This window comes from Myotis nattereri, assembly GCF_964212035.1.
Source record: "Myotis nattereri genome assembly, chromosome: 1".
Lineage (NCBI taxonomy): Eukaryota > Metazoa > Chordata > Mammalia > Chiroptera > Vespertilionidae > Myotis > Myotis nattereri.
The window spans coordinates 11,033,327-11,052,413 of NC_138075.1; the positions used below are offsets into that span (position 1 = coordinate 11,033,327).

Genomic DNA, 19,087 nt, shown 5'->3' on the forward strand with positions numbered 1-19,087 from the left:
TGCGTCTAAAAGGGCTCCTTGGGAGGGTAATTGTGGGGGGAACAAAGGTTGAAAAAGATGCTGATTTAGACACAGCCAGATTTCTCATCTGAACCAGAAGTGTTAAATCAATAGAGAAGCTCAGAGCTTTGGCTTTGATATATTGGTTTATAAAGTAGGCTTACAACAAAAAATGTTATTCCGTCTTATTCAAATGTATTTGTATATGCAGGGTTTTCTTTAAGTTCTCAGGAACTTTTCGCTGATGTAAGACTCCGCCTCTTGGCTGCAAGAAAAACAGTGCCGCGCACTTTGACATCCGTCATCTTCTGTGGCCCCTCCTGATCCCGAGGGCAGGCGTTTCTATCCTCACGTTACAGAGGAGGAAACTGAGGCTCAGAAAGGGTACCGTGGGGCCTTGACTTACGAGTTTAATTCGTTCCGTGACGGAGCTCATAACTCAGATTACTCGTATGTCAAATCTTAAAGTGAACGAGTGAGACACGTGATGCTGGGCTGATGTTGTGGCGTTCAGTGTGACATTCGCTGCGCCAACCAGCGGTGGGGTATCTGAAGCTGGCTCGTAACCCCAATTTTAGCTCACAACTCAAAGCAAAAAATCGGCCGAGAGACGGCTCGTATCTCGAAAAACTCGTTAGTCGGGACACTCGTAAGTCAAGGCCCCACTGTATATGACTTGTCAGCGGCTGACCTTGGCCTGGAGCTCATGTCTGTCAATGCCTGGTCCTGCGCTGTCTCCCATGGGGGTCCCCAAGCTCCGTGGAAGCGAGGAGGGTCAGCAAACAAACACCCAGGAATTCAGGCAGTGCTCAGGGAAGCTCAGCCTTCTCTTCCTGCCAGAGCACTATGGGATGCGGGCAAGGCCAGGCCGCTCCCGTGCTGCCTGGAGAGGTCCCAGGAGGGGCGGTGGCCTCCATGTGGACTGACCGGGTCCATTCCTGTGAGCCGGTAGGAAGATAGTGGCTGGTCCCTTGCTGTTCCCTGGAGAGCTGGGCTCAGGATGGGCTGTGCCGTGGTGACCAGGAGCATAAATAAGGGACCAGCCGGGGAAGGAGTGTGGGGACACATAAACCGCGTTCAGAGGTCCTAGTGGAGGTGGAGCTGGTTGGCTGGATCATCCTGTAGATCAGTGGTTCTCAACCTTCTGGCCCTTTAAATGCAGTTCCTCATGTTGTGACCCAACCATAAAATTATTTTCGTTGCTACTTCATAACTGTCATGTTGCTACTATTATGAATCGTAATGTAAATATCTGATATGCAGGATGGTCTTAGGCGACCCCTGTGAAAGGGTCATTCGACTGCCAAAGGGGTCCCGACCCACAGGTTAGGAACCACTGCCCTAGATTAAGTGAGGCACTTAGAACAGCACCTGACACACAGTAGGTGCTTTATACATGTCAGCTGCTCTTCTTCTAAGCCTTTCCCGCCTTTGACTTTCAGAAGCTCACCCACCGCCAAGGAGGGGCAGCCTGTGAAGGCCATGGCGGCAGAGAGGCCCACTTCCTGAGCCAGGACGGGTGAGGCCCCCGCAGGCCCGAAGATGGGGAACATCACTGCGGACACCTCCCGCCCGAACTGTACCATCGACCACACCATCCACCAGACGCTGGCCCCCGTGGTCTACGTCACCGTGCTGGTGGTGGGCTTCCCGGCCAACTGCCTGTCCCTCTACTTCGGCTACCTGCAGATCAAGGCGCGGAACGAGCTGGGCGTGTACCTGTTCAACCTGACCGTGGCCGACCTCTTCTACATCTGCTCGCTGCCCTTCTGGCTGCAGTACGTGCTGCAGCACGACAACTGGTCGTACGGCGACCTGTCCTGCCAGGTGTGCGGCATCCTCCTCTACGAGAACATCTACATCAGCGTGGGCTTCCTCTGCTGCATCTCCATCGACCGCTACCTGGCCGTGGCCCATCCCTTCCGCTTCCACCAGTTCCGCACCCTGAAGGCGGCCGTGGGCGTCAGCGTGGTCATCTGGGCCAAGGAGCTGCTGGCCAGCGTGTACTTCCTCCTGCACACGGAGGTGGTGGAGGACGAGGACCAGCACCGCGTCTGCTTCGAGCACTACCCGCTGGAGCCCTGGCAGCGCCACATCAACTACTACCGCTTCCTGGTGGGCTTCCTCTTCCCGCTCTGCCTGCTGCTGGCCGCCTACCGGGGCATCCTGCGGGCCGTGCGCCGCAGCCACGGCACCCAGCAGAGCCGCAAGGACCAGATCCAGCGGCTGGTGCTCAGCACCGTGGTCATCTTCCTGGCCTGCTTCCTGCCCTACCACGTGCTGCTGCTCGTGCGCAGCCTCTGGGAGTCCAGCTGCCAGTTCGCCCAGAGCGCCTTCAACGCCTACCACTTCTCCCTGCTGCTCACCACCTTCAACTGCGTGGCCGACCCCGTGCTGTACTGCTTCGTCAGCGAGACCACCCACCGGGACATGGCCCGCCTGCGCGCCGCCTGCCGCGCCCTCCTCACCTGCTCCAGGACCCGCGGGCCCCGGGAGGCCTACCCGCTGGGCACCCCCGAGGCCTCCGGGGTGAGAAGCGAGGAGCCCGAGTTGTTACGGAAGCTCCAGTCGACCTTCCAGACCCCTAACTCGCCTAAAGGGGAAGGGCTGCCCCCCGCCGGGCTGGCCTAGCCGGAGGCACCCAGGTGTGGCGTGAAGTGAGGTCTGAGCTTGCTGGCTGGCTGGCGACGCTTTGCCAAGCGCGGGCGCCTCTTTCTGCCGGGGCAAGGCCTCTCTGTTCCAGGGAGCGTGCATTGCTGAGCCCGATGGGGTGAGCCCGGCAGTCCTGTCTTCTGTTGCAGGCGGGGCTGCTGGCGGGAGGAAGAAGGTGAACTGTCACCTGCAGGAGGTTTTCCAAGAGAAGCAGGGTGGGGGAGTGCACGTGCATAGAGGGGCGTTGGGAGAGGAGGGTGGGGACTGGGTGTGCGCCGGCCAGGGCCTTCCAGAGCCGTTGCTGCCATAGAGGACTCCTGTCTAAACGAATGGTGTCATCCAAGGAGGTGAGCAAAGCTGCATTGTCAATCATGAACACTAGCCCCACCCACAAGGGCCTCGGAAGGAAGAGGAGTGGGGCCAGGAGGCTGGAGGGGAGCAGGAATGGGGGGAAGCATCTGGGGTGCTGGTGGTGTGCACGGGGGACAGTGCAGGAGTGCCACGCAGAGCAGAGACCCCAACACAGCATTGAGTAGAGAGAGCCGAGCAGGTGCCCCAAGCCCCAGGGCTGATGGAAAACCGGACTTGGGGCTCCCAGGCCGATGTCTGTGGCCCTTTAAACAGTCAGCTCTGAAGCACACGTGTCAGGACAGAGGCCTAAAGCCCCGGCGTCTAATCACGTTCCCACACGGATTCCTCCGCTCCAGTGTTGTTTCCGTCTGCCCAGGAGCACCAGCCCTGGGTGTGTGTGTGTGTGTGTGTGTGTGTCCATGTTTAAAATGCCAGGGTCTCCATGACAGCTGTGTGCCAAGGCCCTGAGGCTAGGGTCACGTGACTATGGGCAGTGTCCCCCACGCCCACCGCGGCCTCTGCCTCCGCCCCTTGCCGCACCCACAAGGGAATGTCTAATTCTCAGATGCAACAAAACAAAACAGATGCAGTCTCTGGCATCTCTCAGTCTCTGTAACGGGGAGAGGAGGTGTCCCTGGGCGCCCCTCGCCTCCTTTGTTGTCCTGCACGGCTCGGCCAGATCGCCCACCTCAGCCACCTGGAGCGTGAGAGTGGGCCCGTGGGCCACGTCGCCCAGGGTGCTGACCGCCACCTTCCGCCCTGTCCTGGAGGGCTCAGCGCCCCTGCAGCTCTGCCAGGCATGTGGAGCCCCTGCCCCGGCACTCACACCAAGGACCAGAAGAGCTTACTCCTGCTCCAGGGACCTGCCCACTTTAACAGACATGCTAGCCCTTCAGGCGGCCTGGCCGATGGCTGGGGCCAGCTCTCATGTCCCTGGGATGTGAGTCCCTCACACACAAGGGGACAGGTGGGCTCAAGTCTGGGGAGGGACGAGGGGTGGGGAGATGGAAGCTGGTGCCAGTAGAACAACTGTGGAATCTGCTAAAAGCAGGGCCAGGAAGAACGTCTTCGATCTTTCTCCTCACATCCCCACCCCTCTATCTGCCAGGGATGCTCTAGGGAAGTGGGGTCCCAGGGCTACACTTGGCTTTGACTGGGCAGCACCTGCCCCAGCTCCTTATGGAGGGTTCGCTTCCCCTTCCTGAAGGTCTGAAGGTGGCTGAAATGGCCACACAACCAAGAAAAGCCCGCCCGCCCCAGCCCGGGATCCTACTGGGGCCATGGCACCGGCTGAGCCCTCCATGCCTCCTCATTCCATATTTTGACCTTAAACACCAGTGTTCCCACCAGGATGGACTGGGGAGAGCTGAGGGCGATTCTGTTTACTATCAAGAGTTGTGTTTTCGTATCGTCCTCTCTTTTATGCCAAGTATGTGTGTGTTGGGCTGCGCAATTGATTTATGTAGCAACTGTGAGTCTGCAAATAAAACAGAATAACCAGCCCCAGCTGGCGTGTGCTGTAGTCCTTGTGGGGAAGGGGGGGTCTCCTAACACCAGGAGGGTCTAGAGGGGCCTTGAAACACCCAGTGGAGTCGGGAAGGTCGAAGGATTGACTTGCTCACAGGGAACATGAACAAGGCAATGGGGGGAGTTGCCCTTGATCACCCCCAGTGTCCAGGGAGCACGGAGCCCTCAAGTGAAGTAGGTCTTCTCTCCCTGCTCTTGAGATCCGTGTCTTCGGCCCTTCAGCACTTGTTGCAGATCCACTCTGGGACTCACCCTTTGCGGACAGAGCCCAGCCCTGTGGTTTGGAGAATATCACTCCTCTGTCTTTGGACACCTGACCCCTGCTGAGAGCTGCCCCCCGCGGAGAGGAGGGCTGGTCAGACGGGCCGCCCCGCACTGGGGAAGGTTACAAAGCAGAAAGGCCTGATGGAGTCATCTCGGGTGTGGTGAGGAAGACACATCTGTTGGCCAGGCCTGAGCACCGTCTCTGTAGGGGCCGGCTCCGTGTTTATTACCGAGGATTAACTCATCCCATTAACATGTACATTCAGTTTTAGTCACTTAATCCCTCTCGGGGTCAGATTCCCGGAGTCCTGAAGTGTTTGGGAAGAGTCAATCCTTCTTCCAAACAGAGGACATGGTGGGCGCTCAGGATTCCTTTCTCTCCTGAGAGAATGGGCGGAGGGAAAGGTCCAGCTGGTATGGACTGGAGGTGGCAGAAGCCATCCACTTCCTGTTTCACCAGATGCTGAGCAAGGGGAGGCTCATCTTCCTGTTTACGCACAGTGGTCTGCAGGGTGGCCAGACAAGGGTGGGAGACGTTTCCAGCACAGAATACACCCCCATCTGCTGCTGTCCTCTGACCGGTACAACCCAGGGAGAGCCAGAATCGGGCCAGCTTGGGTCAGTGCTTTTCAGAAAAAACTGCTGCTTACAGCCGGTGGCCCCGCAGTCTCCAGGACCTCATCTGGCCAGACAACGGTCTTTGGCGGCCATCTCCCGGGGGTCACAATGGTGCCCAGTGCTCTGGGGAAATGGTGGGACTTCAAGTCCATCTACTTCAACTCAACAGAAGGACCCTACGAGATTGGACATTAATATCAGTGCGGGGATGTACCGATGAATTATCCCATGTATGTCCCCCAAAATGACGGTCCAATTTTTCAACAGATACCACCCATGACACTAATTTGCTACCACCCAAGGCAAGTCACTCCAAGGTTGGGAAGAAAATCTGATGAGGCAAAGTGGAGCCACTTTCCCCACTGGCCTTAGTTCTGGCGTCTGGAGCCATGTGACCCTGCAGGCGGTGTGTTAAGCCAAGCGTGCGTTAGACAAGGCTGGATTAATAGCAGTGCTTACCTGCCAAACCACGGTGCCTTAAACAAAAGTTTATCCCTGGTTCCTGCGAAGTCATGAGCGGCTGCTTCCTGACAGTGTATTCCCGAGTGATGGCAGTGATTCAGGTTATATCAAGAGGTCCCAGGGTCTTTGGGGGGCGGGGGGTGGGGGTGGGGGGTCTTCCCTTTCATCCACACAGGTAGGGGAAGATGCACAAATAGGATCTCACAGGGTTGATGGCCAAGTCTGGAAGTGGTTGATATCTCTGCTACTCACATTCCATTGGCCAGATCCCAGTCACAGGGCCCCAAGCTAACTGCAAAGGAGTCTGGGAAATGTAGTTTTCCTATGTATGCAGGAAGAGAAAGCGGAATTGGTGAGCGTCCTGTTAGTCTCTGACACACAGCTCTTCAAACCACTTCCACGTATAGCGTTTAAACGCTTATCTTCCTATAAAACCCACTTCTTCAAAGGCGATGCTTGGATTGGAAGTGGGACTCAGTCTGCCTGACCTGCACCCAGGAGAAGGGGACCATTTATCTACCTCACTGTGCTTCTACGGATGCACTGCCTTTGGGGGGCTAGGACATCACATTGCTGACAGAGATCGAGTTTATGTGACCTGCAGTTAAGCCACATCTTCTCCATCCTGCCCAGAGCTGTGGTCTTTCGAATCTGAGAGTTCGACCTCATTGTGGAGCCAATGGGGCCCACATGGAATGGGTAGAAAGTAGAAGAACGCCAGGGGCTGGACGAGGTAGGCCTGGTGGTCAGCAGGGCCTGTGCAAGGAGAGGCAGGGGATGGCCTGGCCCAGCTGAGTGAGGTCCACTTGGCCAGGGGACAGGCAGGGGGCTAAGGAGTCCTGACCCCCTTAGCCGGTTTGCTTGCCTTCAAGCCCCACCAGCAGGGGTGTGGGGCATGGGCACCTTAATGTTCCTGCCCTTGAACACCTACAGAGCATCCCGGACACTGTCTACCTGGATCCCCCCAACCCCGCATTCCTTGAAATGCCCAGGGATGCTCACATGCCCCCGAGTCTATCCTGGTGGAGACCCCAGCCCATCTCCACCCCCACCGTGCAAGGACAAGGTCACCTCTTATCCCCCGGTAACCAGCTTCTCCAGGTTACAGCCACGCCACTCCCCACGTGGACACAGCCCCTTCCCCAAAGCACAGCCAAGACCAGGACAAACCTGAACAGAACATGACTGAAGGCCTGAGCAGGAACCATATTGTGGAAAAGCATCAAAACTGGATCCTAGAACTCAGGGCACCAGTGGTCCCTGGGCAGCCCCTGCTAGGGAGCCTTCTCCTGGCTTCCCTTACACCATGGCCCCTGCTGCAGGGCCTTGGGCCTGCCTATCCCTGCCTCTCACTCCAGAGCTCGGACCCCGACTCTCTGGCTTCTCTGGGCTCCACCGGGTCTGAGCCTTTTCCCCAAACAGCTTAATCATCTCCCCATAAACTTCTGCCCACAGCGAAGACAACCCGTTCCACAGCCACGCCTCAGATGTCCCCGCGCTGGCGCAGAACTCCATTCCTATTACAAAACCGAAGGCACGTTCTTGTCTCCCCCACATGAGTCAGAGAGTGCCGGCTGCTTTACCGGTGACGTTTCTCTCTTCTAGCCACCAAGGTTTCAAAAATGCAGGGTGCAATCCTATCAAAATCCCCTGTGACACGGAGCTCTGCAGTCTCAAATCAGGGGCAAAACCTGTCATTGGAGGAGAGCTGGCCAGGGAAGCTTACCGCTGGGGGGGCGGGGGAGGGTCCCGGGAGCTGCGGTAAGTTGCAGGCGGAGGGACTGTGAGCTCATTACAATGGGCGCCCCGGCCCTGATGCCACACCAGCAGGGGCACAGACTGCACATGGAGACTCCCCGCCAGAATGCCAAAGGGCGGTCTGGACCATCCTCCCCCATCCCAGCTATGTCTGGCCAGGGGCTCCGCCACGCCCCTGTGGGGGGAGCACAGGAGTGAACCCCAGATCACTTCCTACACACTTAGGGCTTACTGCTGAGTGCACAACTAGGGGTAGTTTCTGCAGCATGTGTCCCATGCTTTCCAGTCAATGCCCCATAAAGAAGCAAGCTACACATGTTCAAGAAAATAAACTAGACCGTCAAACCTCAGAGGGAAGGCAGGGGAGGCGGGTAAGAGACCAACCAAAGGGCTTGTATGCATGCCTATCAGTGTAACCAATGGACACAGGCAGTAGTGGGGCGAGGGCATGTGCTGGGGCTGGGAGCAGCCGGGGAGAGGTCAATGGGGGTGGGGGGAAAGGGAGACATATGTAATACTTTCAACAATAAAGAATTTAAATTAAAAACAGAAAAACAAACTAGGCAGACTCAGTTAGCATCTGGGGCCCTAGCCACCCCCTCCCCACCCCCGTCTGGATGAGCCAGCACAAGACACTACCGGGCTGGCCCAACAGGTATGTGTAAAGGGATGTGGTCAGTGACTCCGTTTCTGGTTTTGTCCGGAAATGTGCAGTGGGAGATTGTGAAGGAGATAAGGGCAAGCTGGCTAGAGTTGTCCGGGAGGCCTCTGTGAGTGACTTAGGTCCTAGAGAGCCTGACCTGCCCTGGCTCCAGGAGTGTGGCTGCCTGCCTCCCCCCTGGGCAGGGAGGGCAAAGCATCCGGCTCCAGGCAGGGTATTGGGGGGGGGGATGAGATGAGGAGGAGGTGGAGGAGGAGGAGGCTCCCAGGTGGGGGCTCAGGAGGTGTGGGGACTCAGGAGGTGAGGGAGGGGGGAGGCGATGGTGTGAAATGTTAAGGTGGGGGCATCTTTTGCCTAAGTAAACAAAGTGCTGTTTGAAAAGAGAGCATTGCAAAGGTATATTTCCTTGGCTGTGGTAGTGAGTAAACCTTGAGTAAATCCCAGAGTTTCATAGATACGCACGTCACATGTGTGCATCTTACTGTTTCACAGTTAGCATGGGGGCTTGCTCACGGCTCTTGGTCTGCCTGGCACTTTATTGCTTACCGTGTGGCCTCCAGAGCACACCATGTGGGCGGCCTGAGAGGCTAAGCGCAGCTGTGGGCAAACTACGGCCTCCCCATTTGAAGTGAATAAAAATAAAAAAATAAAAAGACCGTACCCTTTTATGTAATGATGTTTACTTTGAATTTATATTAGTTCACACAAACACTACATCCATGCTTTTGTTCCGGCCCTCCGGTCCAGTTTAAGAACCCATTGTGGCTCTCCAGTCAAAAAGTGCCCACCCCTGGCTAAGGTGAAGGAGGGTTGACAGCAATGCCTCCGGCACCTGGCAAACAGAAACAAACACTGGGAGGCCCAGAGGAAGGGTCCGGGGCCCACCTGCCCTATGCCCTCCCGGAGGTGGCATGCAGAGTCCCAGGCCAGCTCCCGGGCTGGTGCTCATTTGGAAGGCTGGTACAGAGGCCCTCAGGGACTCCTCCCCGGTCCGGACGTGGCCGTCTGTCCCGTACTCGCCACCGGTGTGCTGGGTGTGGTCACTGGCGCCCCGTGGTGACGTCTAGCAGCTTCTGGATCATCTGGGCGTGGGTGCCGTGGAAGGGCAGCCCATCCACCTCCATGCCCACGTTGCCCGAGACGCCACTCCGAACTCGGTGCTGCACCAAGATGCTCAACATTTTTTCTTCCTGAGACAAAAGGAGGCAGAGAAAGAATTAGCGAATGGGGGAGGGGAAGGAAACACAGACAAGCATGTAAGTGGAGGCAGGGCGTTGGACGTGACATGGCCTCTTCTTCATGATGACGTGCCGATTAAAAATATGAATGCCACTGGGAGACTCCTCATGAAAAACAATCCTAATCAGAAAGGATATATGCACCCCTATGTTCATAGCAGCACAATTCACCATAGCTAAGATTTGGAAACAGCCTAAGTGCCCATCAGCAGATGAATGGATTAAAAAACTGTGGTACATCTACATGGTGGAATACTACGCTGCGGTAAAAAAGAAGGAACTCTTTGCATTTGCAACAGCATGGATGGAACTGGAGAGCATGATGCTAAGCGAAATAAGCCAGTCAGAGAAAGATAAATATCACATGATCTCACTCATTTATGGATAATAAATAACATTATAACCTAATGAACAAAAAGATAGATACAGAGCAGAGAAGCATCGATGAGACTGTCAAACCTCAGAGGGAAGGTAGCGGAGGGTGGGGGTAAGGGGGAGAGATCAACCAAAGGACTTATATGCATGCATATAGGCCTAACCAATGGACACAGACAACAGGGGGGTGAGGGAATGAGTGGGGGAGATGGGGGGTAATGTGGGGATAAGGACATGTATGTAAAAACTTAATCAATAAGGACATTTAAAAAAAAAAAAAAGAAAATCCTGCATCCTGCTTTGTTGGGCTCCAAACCCACTCGCCAGAAGCGGCCACAGTTTGGGCTGTTTCTTCTACATATTCTTTCCATAATATGCTTTTTCTGGAAACCTGCATTTTCTTAACAAACACTAAGGAGTCCCTCCTGTGGCAGGGGCAGCGTGGGCTGCTTCCCGCCTACCTCGCCCCTGCCCAGCTCTGCACTACCTGCCGCTGGCCTCTGACTGTGCCAGGAAGGCCCCCATTCCTCCCGAGACCATGCTGTTAGCCTCCTGTGGGGTGCATGTGGCAGCTTCTGGAGCGGGCAGAGCCATGGAGGAACTACAGGCCCCTCCTCACGCTGCAGCCCAGGGCCCCGCAGGCAGCGTGGTTGGGGATCAGACGGATCTGACTTGGGTCCTTCCTGGCAGGTGTTTCAACCTCCCTGTGCCTCTGTCCTCATCTGTACAATGGGGGCGGCGGGGGGCGCGTTTGAGCTGTCTAAAGTGATGTGCTTCCCTCCTTCTCTTTCCCGCCACTCGTCTAAGCCACCAGTGTGTCTGTCGGGCTGAGTAACTCCTCTCCCAGAGGAAGGTAGATCTCAGGTGAAAACAAAAGGAGAGAGGACGGTGCCTGCGGGGAAGAAGTCAAACATGTCCTCCCCCACCCCCTTCTCTCCACAAACTAAGGAGGGTGTGAGAGGACAGGACCAAGAAATCAAGACCAGGAAGATGTGACAGCTTCCTGCTCGGGCATTGCTAATCCACTCAGTCACCCACCCAAGTTTGATGGAGGCCCTGAACTGGTGACACAGTGGTGGATGTGGCACGGTCCCTGCCCCCGGGGCTCACAGCCTAGATGTGTGCTCAGGCAGTACAGGTGGGGTAAGGGTGGTCACAGGACAGGGCAGGGCGCCTAACCCCGTTTACTGGGGTGGCTCAGGCAGGCTTTCAGGAGGAGGGCCAACCAGGTCAAACGAGCAGAAGTGGGCCCAGCAAGGGGCTAGGAGGAGCACTCACTGAAAACTTTAAAACAATGGCGAGAGCGCTGGCAAATGTCGCCAGGAACTGTCTCTGCTCTCAGCTGCCCTGAGAGCCTACCATTTCCGTCCTGCCCTGGAGGCCAAGGTGGAAGGGAGGCCCGAGAGCGTTTCCAGAGCGTGTTTGTCCGACAGCCCCTCCCAGGGGCCAGCCGACCCAGAATGGCATTTTCCGCCCTTTGTTTGGGCTGTATTCTCCCATCTCTCTTCTCCATGGGTCATATCCTCTCTTTATGGGGGAATGCTCCTGGGACCCTCCGGCCACTTCCTCCCAGGACACCGCTGCTCCCACCATTCGCATCCTCTGGGTCCCAGGGAGGACCGTGTGGTCCTCAGGGTGCGCGTGGCCAGTCAACAGGAACCGGCTGGCACGCAACCGCAAAGAGCCATGGAGATGAGCTGGACCAACGGTGAGTCCTGCGAATCTCCCAGGAATCACGTCTTCCTGGAGCCTCTCCAAGGGGAGAGGGGGCTGGTGGGGAGAGAACGCCAGGGAGCGCGGAGGCAGAGCGCCGGGAGGCTGGTACACCCCTCCAGATGGAGCCTGTGGAGCAGGAGAGGAGGGAGGGGGCACAGAAGGGAGGCAGAGTGGACAGGCCTGAGGCCATGCTCATTGTGGGGGGCGACCGAGGCCCCAGGATGACTTCTGGGCTTAGAGGCCGAGTGAGCGGCTGGTCACCAGTGACTCACGGTGGGAGCAGGGTGGACCGACATCCATGGTTAGGTGGTATTGCCGTTCAGAGTGGGGTGGGAGGAAGGGGTCTCCTGGGAAGCTGATCCTTTTATATTTACGAAATTGAACCCACTGTACACTTAAGGTTCCTGTGACTTATATCAGTTATACCTCATAAAAAAAGTTAGAAAAAAAGTGGTGGGAGATCAAAGTGCGGAAGGAAATGAGCCCAGCATAAGGCCAGAGGCCATGTTCCCGTCTCTGCATCATCCATCCATCCATTACCCACTCATCCATCAGTCTGTTCATGGACCCATCCATCCATCCAGCTAGCCAGCCAGCCAGCAGTCCTTCCGCCAGTCCGTCCATCCGTCCACCCGTCCGTCCGTCCATCCTCAGTCCCTCCTGTGAGGTGTCATTAGTTGGCTCTTGGGCCCTGAGAAGGTCTGGGGAATGCTCTCCAGCCATTTGTTCTGCCCTCAATTAAAACCCCAGGGCACAGCCAAAGGCCGGAGTGGGCAGGTTTGGCTCCCGGGCTTCTCCACGTGGTGCCCACTCCTGCTACAGTTATAATCAGACCGCAAAGAACTGTCCCTAAGTATGGGAGGCCCTCCCTACAGGCAACTCACAGAGCAGAGATGAGGGATATCCCTCTGTCCCTAACCACGCAAGGCTCACCACCATCTCAGGCCACAGCTCTGCCCAGCGTCTCCGAATGACTCGGGGACCCCCAAGGGTGACCACTGAACTCTAGTATGACCATACTAGTTATTCTCTTGAACACTGCACCGCCTCAGGTCCCTGCACCTTCCTGCGGCCGGAAGGCCCTTCCCTCCCTATCTTACCTGCTACTTATATTCTGCTCACCCTCTAAGGCCCAGCTGAGTGCCACCTCCTCCAGGCAGCCTTCCTTGAGCTCTCTGAATGAGCTAAGTGCCCATTTTCTGTGTCCCCACAATAGCTTGCTGTGCCCACTTCCATCCTGTCTCCTGAAATTACCTTTCATGTGTTGTCTCCCCTGTGGATCCTGAGTTCCCTGCTCAGGGGCCGGGTCTGACCCCTCACTGTCACCCAGAGCAGGTCTGGGCCTGACCCAGAGGAAGGGCTCAACAAACGTATGCTTGTACTTTTGCTTTTATTTATTTATGTATGTATTTATTTTTTTTAAATGCATCACATGCTTATTAAAAACATTAGTTTGGGGAAGGACAAAGTAGAAACCATTGCATTAAATGGCTTTTAAATAGCCTATGGATTTAATTTCCCTCTGTTCTCTATGACTTTCATTTAATACAAATACTTTAGTGTTTTTCTGTTTTGTTTTGTTTTTTGTTTGTTTTTTATTATCTAACATAGTTTTATTTTTTTAGTTAAATCTTTATTGTTCAGATTATTACAGTTGTTCCTCTTTTTCCCCCCCATAGCTCCCCTCTACCCGGTTCCCACCCCACCCTCTGCCCTTACCACCCCCTCCCCACTGTCCTCATCCATAGGTGTACGATTTTTGTCCAGTCTCTTCCCGCATCCCCCATACCCCTTTCCCCCCCAAGAATAGTCAGTCCATTCCCTTTCTATGCCCCTAATTCTATTATATTCACCAGTTTATTCTGTTCATCAGATTATTTATTCACTTGATTTTTAGATTCACTTGTTGATAGATGTGTATTTGTTGTTCATAATTTGTATCTTTACCTTTTTCTTCTTCCTCTTCTTAAAGGATACCTTTCAGCATTTCATATAATACTGATTTGGTGATGATGAACTCCTTTAGCTTTTTCTTATCTGTGAAGCTCTTTATCTGACCTTCTATTCTGAATGATAGCTTTGCTGGGTAAAGTAATCTTGGTTGTAGGTTCTTGCTATTCATCACTTTGAATATTTCTTGCCACTCCCTTCTGGCCTGCATAGTTTCTGTTGAGAAATCAGCTGACAGTATGGGTACTCCCTTGTAGGTAACTGAGTTTCTTTCTCTTGCTGCTTTTAAGATTCTCTCTTTATCTTTTGCTCTTGGCATTTTAATTATGATGTGTCTTCGTGTGGTCCTCTTTGGATTCCTTTTGTTTGGGGTTCTCTGTGCATCCTGGACTTGTAAGTCTATTTCTTTCACCAGGTGGGGGAAGTTTTCTGTCATTATTTCTTCAAATAGGTTTTCAATGTCTTGCTTTCTCTCTTCTTCTGGTACCCCTATAATTCTGATGTTGGTGCACTTGAAGTTGTCCCAGAGGCTCCTTACACTATCTTCATATTTTTGGATTCTTTTTCTTTTTGTTTTTCCGGTTGGGTGTTCTTTGCTTCTTCGTATTTCAAATCTTTGACTTGATTCTTGTGATCCTCTAGTCTGCTGTTGGAACTCTGTATAATATTCTTTATTTCAGTCAGTGCATGCTTAATTTCTAGTTGGTCCTTTTTCATATCCTCGAGGGTTTCACTAGATTTCTTGAAGGTCTCACTAAATTTATCGGTGGTTTCTAGAAAATTCTTGAAAAACCTTATAAGTGTGGTTTTGAACTCTATATCCTGTAGTTTGCTTTCCTCCATTTCTGTCATTTGTGACCTGTTTCTTTGTCTCCACATTTTTTATGCTTCCCTGTATTGATAGAGTGGCTTTCTGTGCTAGGTGTCCTATAGGGCCCAGTGGCTCAGCCTCCCCAATTACCTGAGGTGGACACTCTTGGTGCACAGTCTTGTTGTAGTTAAGCCTTTATTGTTGTAATTATCACTGGGAGGAATTGACCTCCAGGCCAATTGGCTGTGAGAGTCAGCTGTGTCTGCAGTGGGATAACTTCTGTGCTGAAGACACCCTATAGGGCAAGACTTGCTTCAGTGGGACTTTGGTGCTCACTGAGTCTGCCCCCTGAGTGTGTCCCTTATGGATCTGAGGAGCTGTAATCTGGATGGTCCCACTCTGACCACTGGGTACACTGGCTCTTGGATCTCTAAGGAGGTGCTAATCTAGCCTCTGCCTGAGGCTACCCAGCAGGAGCTATGGAGAGATCTGCAGATTCCTTTCTTTGTTTGGGGTTTGGAGGTGCCCAGATGAGGCCCAGCTGTGAAGCAATGCAAGCTACTGTGGGGCCTTGGGCCTTCTTTTGGAAGTTCTGGGTCTCTCTGACCCAGCTGCAGTTTATTAGGTAATTTTCAGATTGCAAAGGGCCAGGCCTTTCATATGCAAAAGCCTCTGTGCACAGCTTGGGTGGGGCGGGGTCTCAGGGAATCAAAAGGGTGGAGCAAACAGCTATGGCTGATCCTCAGTCCTACCCTAAGAGGCCCCGTGTCTCAGTGTCCCGGTAATTGCTGCAAGCACCTTTGAGAGAAAGCCGCACTCGAGTTCCGAGTTCTGCCCGATGCCTGACAGTCCAGTTTCTCTCCGTATGAGTCTGGGTCCCCAGAGACTCGCCCGGAACTGGAGTTCAGAGCATTCGGGAGCTTGAGACTCCCTCCCAATTGAAAAAGACAACTGCGTCCTCAGTTGCCAGCCCTTTCCACATGCACCTCTGTACCTCTGCACTTTACTTCCGCACCTCCTCTGAGTCTCAGTGTGCTTTTCTCTTTCCTTCTAGTTGTAGAATTTCCACTCAGCCAGCCTTCCTGTAGTTCTGGATGATGTCCATTTTGTCTTTTAGTTGTATTTTTGAAGTGGTTGTGCAAGGCAGCAATTTCCCGTGTTTACCTATGCCGCCATCTTGGTTTCTCTCTGTACTTTTGCTTTTAAAATGTTCCTTTTTGTCTTCGCTATAAGGGTGGTGCATTATTAATACATTTATGAAGGACTGGGTGGAAACTTGGAAGGAGAATTTTCCATCCCTGGCTTAAGTGTTGAGCTGTGTGACTGCATTTGGCTCCTTCTGCTGTGTGAATCAGGGATCATGTGTGAGGCAGCCCCCTGAGTGGGTTTTTTTTTTTTTTCCAATTAAGATCCAGGAAGTGCAAAGAAAGCACAGAAGGCCCTCTGGGTCCATCTAGTCAGACCATTTCCCCAGAAATTATCTCTTCTGCTGCAAGCCCTGCTTCTCCCTCCCCTCCCGCATGGCAGCCTGGCATTACCAGGAACTGGTGCCCTTACAGGACCTGGGCAACTTGTGAGCCATGCTGAGAAGAGCCCAGAGTACAGTCAGAGGCCCGGGCCCAGACCCAGACCGCAGCTCTGCCTCTTCGCTGATGGTGCTGGGCAAGCCACTCCCCTCTTGGGGTCTCAGCTCCCTCGTTTGTAAAACAGAGACACCACCAACCCAGGGAGGTGCTGGAGAGATAGGGTGGAGCATTGGGGCAGGAGGGAGAGACAGGCAGAAGGAAAAGGGGATTGGAACGGGTACAAGACAATGTTTATAGAAAGAAAAGAGGCAGCAGCGAGGGGCTCTGGCTCCTGGGATGAGACGCTCTCCTCTACTCCAGAGCACCCCCTGCCAACGCCCCCCACCTTGTGAGCAGCCTCCCCACTGAGCACTGAGCTGGTCCCCACCTCCCAGCTTTTGGTTCCCGCCTTGCCTCCTTTCCGAATGCCTCCCCTTCTCCTGGGTTTATTCCCTCCAACCTCCAGCCCCCAGGGTCCTCTTCCCACCTTAGTCCTCCCACCTTCACTCTGGGTGGGCTAATTGTCCCTGCCCACCTGAGGTTGTAGTGCCCCTGGATGGTGAACTCCTTGGAAGGCGCCCGCAGCTGCAGGCACACCTCGTTTTATTGCACACCTTACTGCACTTCACAGGTATTGCACTTAAAAGAAACAAAACAACCCCCCCCCCCCCCCCCCCCGCCGCTCCAGGCAAGACCCTCTACCAGCAAAAAGAGTGCGCCTCACTTTATGGCCACACTCGCTTTATTGCAGTCGTCTGGAACCCAGCCCACAATACCTCAGATCTGCCTGTATATTCAGTTCTTCCAACAATGCTGCTGGCCCCCAATTTACAGACAAAGGAAACGAGTCTCAGACAGGTTAAGCAACTTGCCTAAAGTCAAACTAGAAGGAAAACAGGCATTGATATCAGGTCTTCCTTAATAATTTAGGATCATGAGTAGGTCAAAGGTCACCCAATGTTGATGGGCACCATGGTGCTGGCCCGTGGCTTAGGCTCAGACAACAGGCCTACTCACCTGTGGAAGAGGGGCTCCCATGGGGGGTGCTGGGGACAGTGGGGGCCTGTTACCTTAGCGACGGAGGGGAGCGCCTCAGTCCAGCGCTGCTCCCCAGGTGCATGGGAGGGCCCGGTTGCCTTCCTCAGGTAACGTCCGTGGGCCTCGCAGGAGTTCAGGATGTACAGCGCACAGGCCAAGGCGTAGCCTCCCCAGTTAGAAACGCCTGGAACAAAATGAGATTTGAACACGGAATTGGTGATGCGGTCCAGGGTCCCTCACCTTCCTCTCAGCATCGGAACTCGTCTCAGGAATGATCCCAAGACCTGAGGCACCTGGAACTTGTTGGAAACACAAATTCTTAGGCCAGTGGTTCTCAACCTTGGCTGCACATTAGAATCACCTGGGAATCTTTTTAAAATCCTGATTTTAGGCTGCAGCCTGGATCTACTTCATCAGAAACCCCACAGGGGCGTGGGGCGTGGGGCCCACGCAGAGTTTTAATAAGCCCTCCAGGTGCTTCTGATTCAAGTTAAAGTGTGAGGAGCACTGCTGCCCAGCACCATTTGGATATTTATATCACCGTTCGCTCAACATAATTCACTTAATGTAACTTTATGTCGCTATGAACCAAGCTCGTAGATTTATTGAGTTTGAGTCCTGCCTTCGGTTGCCTTGGCCGGGCCAGACCAAATGACTTCTCGGGGCTTATTTGGCCCGTGGGCAGGCCGTTCCCCACCCCTGCTCTAAGCCGCCTGGGTTATGTACTGTTAACGCCCGACCCACCGTCAGAGAAAAAGGTTCAGGCCATCCCCCGAGGAAGCCGTCCCAGAACCCTCCTTATGGCATGGCTGCCCAAAACCTCAGGCTGCATGGAAGCCTGTCCTCAGAGGGCGGGCAGCAGCCCTGCCACTTGAGTTGTATCAGCTCTTTCTTCCTCTTTTACCCGCCAGCCCCAAACGGCCAGTTGCCACTCTGGGGACCACCTCACCGGCTCTTCTCCAAACCCTGCTGGAGTCAGTTCTCCACTCGGGTGAAGAAGGATTGATTAAGGACCTGTGGGGCTCTAGGTGCTAGAGGATTGAGAAAGGTGGGGTGCCCTGGCCGGTGGGGCTCGGTGGTGATAGTATCGGCCTGGAAACCGAAGGATCTCAGGTTCGATTCCCAGTCAAGGGCACCCACCTGGGTTGCGGGTTTGCTCCCCACCACCCAGTCGGGGCACCAGGGCTCCTGCAGGAGGCAACCAGTCGATGTGTCTCTCTCACAAAAATTTTTCTCTCTCTTTCTTTCTCTCCCCCTCCCTCCCTTCCTTCCACTCTCTCCGAAAAGCAATGGAAAAGAATGTCCTCAGGTGAGGATTAGCAATAAATGAAAGAAAGAAAGAAAGAAAGAAAGAAAGAAAGAAAGAAAGAAAAGAGAAAAGAAAAGAAAAGAAAAGAAAAGAAAAGAAAAGAAAAGGAAGGGGAGCTCCCAATCAGGGGAGAGCTGGACGGTGCACACAGCCCACCACAGGGTGGAACAATCATGAATGAGAGGTTCGCAAAGGATTATGGGAGCACTGAGAGGGGCACTCATTTTGACTGATTTGGAAAAGTGTCATTTAATATGGGCCTTGTAGACTGGGTAGAATTTGCCAGAGGAAGGGAGACGGTAGAAAAAATCCAAATACCCACTGAGTACAAAAGATACGGCATGAAAATACAAGTCATATATCAGAATATGATGGATGAAGATCACATGATAATAATGATACCGTAGTCCACTGATTCCATGATGCGCTTTTTTTTACACTTACATCTCTGAACCTGAGGTGCCTCTTACACTCAATACTATCTTACAGATATAAATGGCAGTGTTTTTCTTCCTTAGAAGTATATAAAATAATGGTAATTCTTGTCATCAGTGGCATCTTATAGTCAATGGAACAAAGTGACTTGCTTCAATGGAATGCTTACAATGTGTGGCCTTACATGGGATGCCCCTGGCATCCTTACAACCAGCCTGCGAGGTATAGGCATTTATTATGATTTTCATTTACAAAACTGGGGAATGGAACAGAGGGGTTAAGTCACCTGCCTAAGGTCACACAGCTAGTAAGTGGTGGGCCTAAGATGTGAACTCCGGCTGCTGCCTCCAGAGCCCA

General features: G+C 53.7%; 2 protein-coding genes across 2 annotated transcripts in view; one reads left to right on the forward strand and one right to left on the reverse strand.

Moving 5' to 3' along the window:
* Positions 1–1,542: 1,542 nt before the first annotated feature.
* On the forward strand, positions 1,543–4,503 carry GPR68 (G protein-coupled receptor 68; the record flags this gene model as incomplete). Its single annotated transcript, XM_081103277.1, has 1 exon — positions 1,543–4,503. The coding sequence occupies one exon, from the start codon at positions 1,543–1,545 to the stop codon at positions 2,629–2,631; it is 1,089 nt and encodes a 362-aa protein (XP_080959403.1). The 3' UTR covers positions 2,632–4,503.
* Positions 4,504–8,960: 4,457 nt separating this feature from the next.
* The window catches only part of DGLUCY (D-glutamate cyclase), a 43,773-nt gene continuing 33,646 nt past the window's right edge, over positions 8,961–19,087 (reverse strand). The window contains exons 11-12 of the mRNA XM_081105494.1: positions 17,019–17,170; positions 8,961–9,483 (exon numbers count right to left, since the gene is read on the reverse strand). Of these exons, the coding sequence (XP_080961620.1) occupies positions 9,334–9,483; positions 17,019–17,170 (302 nt within the window). The 3' untranslated portion in view covers positions 8,961–9,333. The remainder of the gene's footprint in view (positions 9,484–17,018; positions 17,171–19,087) is intronic.